The sequence below is a fragment of the Corvus brachyrhynchos genome, unplaced genomic scaffold, assembly GCF_000691975.1.
Source record: "Corvus brachyrhynchos isolate BGI_N302 unplaced genomic scaffold, ASM69197v1 scaffold32, whole genome shotgun sequence".
Lineage (NCBI taxonomy): Eukaryota > Metazoa > Chordata > Aves > Passeriformes > Corvidae > Corvus > Corvus brachyrhynchos.
The window spans coordinates 10,907,956-10,915,385 of NW_008237919.1; the positions used below are offsets into that span (position 1 = coordinate 10,907,956).

General features: G+C 40.9%; 1 protein-coding gene across 1 annotated transcript; it reads right to left on the reverse strand.

The window, feature by feature from the left end:
* Positions 1-1,018: 1,018 nt before the first annotated feature.
* Positions 1,019-7,205, reverse strand: IL26 (interleukin 26). Its single transcript, XM_017733093.1, has 5 exons — positions 7,035-7,205; positions 6,599-6,655; positions 5,016-5,147; positions 1,190-1,255; positions 1,019-1,105 (listed from the first exon to the last, which is right to left on the reverse strand). The coding sequence occupies exons 1-5, from the start codon at positions 7,203-7,205 to the stop codon at positions 1,019-1,021; spliced, it is 513 nt and encodes a 170-aa protein (XP_017588582.1).
* Positions 7,206-7,430: the final 225 nt, after the last annotated feature.

Sequence of the window (7,430 nt, forward strand, 5' to 3'; positions counted from 1 at the left end):
GCAAACCTGAATTTCAAAAACAAATGGGCGAGCTGTGTGAAAAAATCCATGAAAAGGGACATTGTGTTAATTAAAAATTAAATTACATGCTCAAAAAAGACCATGACATCAAATTTTCCACTGTCCCTCTAATTAACCATTTTGTCTTCAACTGAAAAAAAAGGTTTTTTCGTAGCAACCCCCTTGTATTAGTTAGACATTTGTCATGACACTGCAAGCTGATGTTGAATATTGACTCCACCGGATGGTGGGACTATGATGTAGTTGAAAGACATTTTGGAAACCATTCCCATCTACTTCCATAAACCTCTCACAAATAATTTTACAATCCTAGTCAAAGCAATCCATTTATTGTGTTTTCTGAATGTCTGATCTCATGTAGATCATGTGACATCTAAAGGTCATGCTTGGGTCCCAAAACAAAGCTTCTACATTAATTGTGTATTTTTATTAGGGATCAATTATTACCTTAAATTAATAATAAAGATAATCAGTATATAATTATTTTTCCTATTTACATGTAGATTGGCTTGTGTATACAGTTATATATCTGCAACCACAAACCCCAAAAGAAATATAGCTTAGGGGTGGGATTTTCCAAAGTGATCCTCGTTGCTTTGAGCTGTACTCACACAGGGGGCCACAAGCCGTGGCTAGCTCATGCCCACAGCACGTGGCACATTGTGTCTGGTCCGCAAGGTAGCAGATTCCACGTTGTGCTGGCGTGGCGTGTTCGGGGGCCGCCTGCGAGACAGCAGGCAGGCAGGCAGGATGGGAAGCACAGCAGGCTGCTGTAACTGCTCCAGAGGCAGAACAGGCAAAGCTGCTGTGCCAGGCTAACTGCGAAAGCTTATGAGAACCCCTCTTTATGCTGCTGTGTTACAGAGGGTGTCCTTCCATGGGACAGAATTACTGCCAGACACATTGTACATCCAGCTCTCAGTTCATTTTCGGGCCTTTTGGGTATTGATCTGTTCTTAGCACAGAAGCAGCACGTTGCTTGTCACATCCTCATTCTTCATATGATGGTTTGTATGTAGGCCTGAATCCAGGGAAGGAGAATGTCCAGCTCATGGATGGCCTTGTAGATTCCCTTATCTCCAAGCTGTTGAGAAGACCAAGGCATTAGAAAGAAACTATCTACAGCCCTTGAACAATGCAGTGGGGAGCCAGCACCTCCTGCTCTTACCTTGAGAAACATTCTCTTTAATTTCTTGACTGCAGAAGTTAACCTTGTGGATGGAGCACACGGAAGCTGAAGGACAAAAAAAGCCCAAAGATGCTGATATAAAGACATAGTGATGAGGAAGAGTCCAGCCCACAGTGTGGCACTGTAGGGCTACCAGTAAAATGTGTGATCTCAGCATCATTTCAGCATCTCCCAATACTTCAAACATGTTCTTTTACCTGCATGCTTCCTGCCAAGTTGACTTCACAACACACAAAATTGGTACTATGAGTACCTCTAAGTTTTCTTATTAAGCACTTTCTATCTATACAGGAATCTTCGTTTAAGTTGCCATTACACCTTTTTCACATTGTAGCCTAGCTCTAAGACTCAAGGCCCTTTAACTCTAAACCCTCAGAACCTCTGAACCTGAGAGAAGGCAAGGCTAGGGATCAAAGGCCGTTGCAAAGTACAGGGAGCAATTTTGCACATTTCTGCAAGACCTTCAAACGTTTATAAAGTTAATTTATGTTTTTCTCTGTTGCCCTGCCTGTTTGTCCACTGTCTGACTAACTACAGGCTGGAGGGCTTAGTTCTTTCCTCACCATTTATCTCTAGCAGCTCAGCACTGGCCATCCAAAGCTGTTCCAGCTGGTGTTTTATTTGAGCTGTCAGACTAAGCTTTCTGAGCAACATGGCTTGCTGATCCTTATCTACCTGGGTTTTCAAAGGGAAAGATACATTCTTTCAGAGGAAAAAAAAATGGAAAAATCTGATGTTTTCCAATCTACAGACAAGGGTAACCATGTTTGAAAAGGGAAAAGATAAAGGTCCTCACCTCAACTGGTGTAAGGAAATTACTCCACTGAAATGAATGATTAGTTCTTTTGTATCTTACACACAGTACTTTAAAAAGGAGTACAAACATTTTCAGGTTACCTTTTGTGCTTCCCAAAGTCACCTCACATTATGAAAGTGGGGAAAAAAAGCAAATCTTTAAAAGAGAGTGTAAATAAAATAAATGTTTTAAAATCTTCTAACCAGGGCATTTCTTTTTGACTTGGACCTTTTTTTTTTAATTATCTCCATCTTGTATGATGCAGATTTCCACAAAATATAATTTGGTAGCAGAACTGACCTTAAATGAGTATGTTGGCTTTAGTCATGATACACATTACAAACTCTTATCTTCCTGCATATACTGAAAGTAACTAAATGAGCTAGCCAGCAAGTCTGAGTATTGCAAACAATACTCAAAGTCAGCTTGAGGTCTACAAGCTCTGCCTAAAATGATAGAGAAATATTAAAAGTTCTGCAAGGAATATATTGTCCTTCTTCACTCTATTCAAATATGAGAAAACACTTCCACAATCTGCTGCTGATATAAGAACATAAGTCCAACCTCAGAAGCAACTTCACACTGCTGTCAGCAATGCTGACCAGGGCACTTGAGCAAGTAAAGAGGTCAGTGGTGCTCCAGGTGGGTGCTCCAGTTGGATGCTCCAAGTACCCAAGGAAAAATGTCTGCTCCCTTTACCTTGCAGTCATAGTCTAAATGAAAAAGTCTGACTTTACTGCAGAAAATTAGTTTAGAGGTTTTCAAACTTACGTATTTCTAAAAAACTGAACTTGGGCCCCTGTATAATTGGAAAATATTAATGCCTCCTTGTTTGGACAAAACCAAGCACTGGTAGGGTGAGAATCATAATGTTGTAGTATAATGTCTTTGAAAGTGGTTGGCAGGCAAATATTGTTAGGACTTTCAGGTAGCACACATGCCTCTAGCTGGCTGAATTACAGCCCGAGTTTGTGAGACAATATAGGGCAAATACATATATAAAGGTATCACTGTTTCCCTTAGTTGTACAGACAACTTTATTCTTGAAAGGTAACAAATCAATTAGGTAAGTATGTTGTCATGGTGGAAATCCTTTCTGATAAACATCTTATAGCTCAGCTAGATAATAACAACTGAAGAGCTTATGTACGCGGATGAATGAGTGTTAATTTACTGAGGAATAATGTGATGAAGAAATCTCGAGTTTGGTATTAGCAAGGGATCCATTACTTCCCTCTATTCACAATTTCTATTATTCTTTCACATGGTTTTGTATTGCTGGGTTTGAATTAACACAAACATTTCAAAAAATGTTAGTTTCCAGAAATGAGGTGTCTCCTAGAAAATCATGACAAGATACCATTTCTCAAAGAACTGTTGTTTGTCTTCTAGGGAAAGTCTTATCTCCCTTAGCAGCACTTTGTAAGACCCAAAAATGTAAATTGTTATGCTTAGACTTCTTTTGGGTAAAACACTGGCACTAATTATGAAAAAGAATGCAGGAGTGCAGAGAAATCTGCAGCATTTTGTCTCCATACAGCACAGAAACAAGTGCATTACTAAGCTATCCAGCAAGCCACAGTCACTGGATATTCTGAATTCAGTCACAGTTGACAGTCTAAACTCCTCAGTGTGTACTGACACTTGTATAGAATATGATTGCTTTTCCAGACAGAATGAAATGTCTATAAAGCATATTATACCATCTGAAATTATGTTATGGAGTTCTGGAATTATAGCATTATCTGAAATTTTGACAGAAACAAATAAACACAGCAGTATGATCACAGCAGACTGCTGTGAATAATGGCTGTAAATTGCAACCGTTTAACATGGTTTTAAATACAGAACCTGAAAGCTGGTGGAGTTTTCTCCCATTGAGATTTGAATCTTTTTACATTATGCAAATATCCCAGTCGAGTTCTGACCTATAACTCTGCAAAGCAATCTCTGAAGCTGTTTGTTTTTGCATTGCAAATATTTTTGTGCATGTAGAACCACTGTCCTTCTCTTTCATGCTACTATGCAGTTCAGATTAGACAAAGTTTCAATTAATTTAATTAATTAATTCATTGACTTGCCATCCTGCTCTCACTTTTTCAAATCACTATAGTTGTTTGCCTGGATATTCACAGCTATATTTCACCCTAAGTCAGGCTCCACTTTCTGGGACTGTGATTTGTGAGGACTGTAGGTTTAGGAGAGAAAAAAAAAATATCAACAGGATATTAAGATACACCCTGTTGCTGTTTGTTTAGATACACCCTTAAAAATTAGATGAGAAATTGCCAAGAAGATGATGGCATCATCTTAGCATCCTGCCTGGTATGTTGGCAAGTATATTTGCACAGGCAAAAGTGTGCTCTAACTGCTATCCTGTTGTTACTTAGGCAGAGTTGGTAAAAGTGCCTCTTCTCTGGGGTACATGGAGACATTTCACCAGTGGTCAGCATCACTCTGACAACCTGCTCTAACCGTGAGCACAGCTGACACATGGGATCTGCTCCCGTGTGCTTCATAATTGTGGTGCCTGCTTACTGATGAGACGCCACCAGTTCTTTCAAAATTCAGTATGGAGGAGCAGATGTGACATGTGTGTAAAGATTACATACATGCAGAGGGTATGCTGTTGAAGAAGGAAAGCATTACCACTGTTACATTACAGCAACTCGAGGAGCAACATTTCTCCCTGTGATCACCCTGTCTCTTTGCAGTTTTGGTGATGAGAGGGCAGCACAAGGTGATATCATCAGTAGGGAAGTGGCTTGTCTCCATGGGATCTGCACCACCTTGCACACTTCCCACAGGATCACTCTGGGAGAGAATGAATGGTGTTAAACTTCCTGGGCCCAGTGGGGAAGCCCTCGTCAAGTTAGGTCCCCTGTAGCATGGGACACACCATGACTCTGAATCACCCTCTCCCTCTCCATCTGCTGAAAAACTGAGATGGAGCCCTTCCCTAACTTTTCAGACAGACAAAGTTAGCTTAGCTCTCAGGAATATACTCACACAGGCATCCATGTTTGCTTGCAGGACCTGGAAGGCACTAATAAAGTACAACTTGTCACTTCCTACCTCAAGACGACAGAAGACATTTTTCACATAAAAGGAGAGGAGCTGATCTCGAACACTGCAGTTTGTCTGAAAACAAATCAAGTAATGATTTGACGAATGAAAACCTCATAAGTCAACTTTGGCCTGAAATTTCATCCTCATAAAAAGCATGCATGTTTAGAAAGCAATCAATGAAACCATTTTTGTGAACTTTAGTATCCCACTGACCTTCTTCCTTCTGTTTTACACAGCTGAATGTAACTCTGTGCTTTCTGAAGGAATAGCAGGAGGGTACTGTGCTGGCAGGCCAGGAGTATTGGCTACACATGAGCAGAAGTGACAGCAACGAATGTACTTAATACACAAAGAATAAATGGAAGACAAATTGAGGAGTTAAGTCAGATCATCTGGGTCATTGTGGGTGTCATTTTTCCATTCCTCCACATCAGTGTCCCATGACATTTGATATGCTGTAGGGTATCCGGCCCATCCCCAATTGCTGCCCCAGAAACGACCAGTCATCCTGTCAACTCTGTGTCATATCTGCCTGACCTGTGGGTTCTCCTGGACACCTAAAGGTATTTCAAATGACTATATGACTATTTTTAGGCAATGGAATGAAGTATCAGGTGTGAGATTCCCATCAGGAGGGTAATGCAGCTGCAAATTACGCCACTCAAATGTGAATGTCTGTTTGTGGGTCCCACAGCCAAGTGAGGAGCCTTCACTCCCAAGGTAATTGGTGAAATCCAAGGGACATCAAAGGCCAACAGGTCTATACTTAAGGTATATGCTATACTTTATCTTAAAGATAAACCAACTCAGTTGCCCCTGCTGACTAGATCTCTGCGTGAAGAAAACTATAATATCTCACACACTTCCAGCCACTTACAATTAGACACCCAAGGTTTGTTTCTCACTCCCATGCTGAATTGCACTGGGAACTCTGACATCCCTCTTGCAGTGCACCTGCAGAGGTCTAAGCTCAAAGCAGCTCCTTGGGTGTCTCAACTCCCTGCAGCATCCTCGGGCTATCCATGGTACTGCACACCCTCAACAGAAGGTGCCTCAGCTGCGGGACAGTGGCAGTGGCTCTGGCCCTCCTGTGAGGGCTGGTGCCTGAAGATGTTGCTAGGAGGCTCACATGCAGCCAGAGCTCACAGGAGGAGTGAGTGCTACCACAAGCACACTCCTCCCTGACCAACAAGCACCCTCACCCCAACTTCCCTGGCACATCACGACTCCAGCTGCCTAGAAGGAAGTGCCTCCAGGCGGGCTTTCCGAATCCACCTATTTTCCCCCATACCATGATCAACTGTCCCTTCATGTCCCAGGGGAATACCCCTCTCTATGCAACAGAAATAACACTCTTCCTCTAAGCAGAAGACTTTATTAAGAAGATGGCTTTCATAAATGTCTTTCCCGATTAAACACAAGTGATTTTTACATCAGCTGTCATTGCTTTTGATCACATATTCCTGTTTCTATTGACCAAAGGTAAATTAAAGAAAATAGAAAACCAGTAGTGTAAATCTTACCATAAACATCATTTTTGTAGTCTTTTTAAGCAGTCTTGTGGTCTTGATGAGATCCTTCTGTAAAATATAATGTGCTAGTATTAATTAATCCGAGCAGAGGAAGGGACACAATATCAAGTCTGGTTTGTACAAAATTCTGTAATAATAATATTAATCTTCTTCATCATCTTCAGATGTAGGACGAGGACTCAGTAAATCTGTGTTCCAATCCTAGGCTAACTACAAATTTTTTTCATGGCAAACTCATCCAACCTCTCTATGCATCTTCTATGCATCATTTTTTCCCATCTTTACAAAAGGAGTAGCTGCATTACCCTATCTCTAAGGACCATAGAGAACATTCAACTTATTAAAGTTTCCAGAAGCTCAGTAATTAAACTAATAAAGAAGCATCTATAAATAAAATAAACTTTTTCAACTAGTGGGATCAACTTACAGGAACAGATGATTTTAAACTAGTTGCCTTGATATACAGGTTCTCTGTCAGCTGGGAGAGGAGTCCTTTTCGGCAGGTATGTTTTCCTGTAGGTGACTTTTTGCCTTCCACGGCAAAAAGACAAAGCAGAAATAAAAAATGCCCAGATCTGAAAATAGAACATACTTTCATCTTCGCTCCCAGATCTTCGAGCCTCTACAGTCACAGTAGCATGTGTGATGCAGCCAGACTGGTTAGATGACAGAGGTTAACCTAATTTTGTTAACCCTCAAAGTAGCTTCTTCCCCGAGATGCTCACGTAGATAACCTATTGCTCATGTGGTGGCTGATCGGTATTTTTGCTGTGCTTTTTTATACATCTTGCTCCACTTTCAACAAATTTGACCACAATCATCT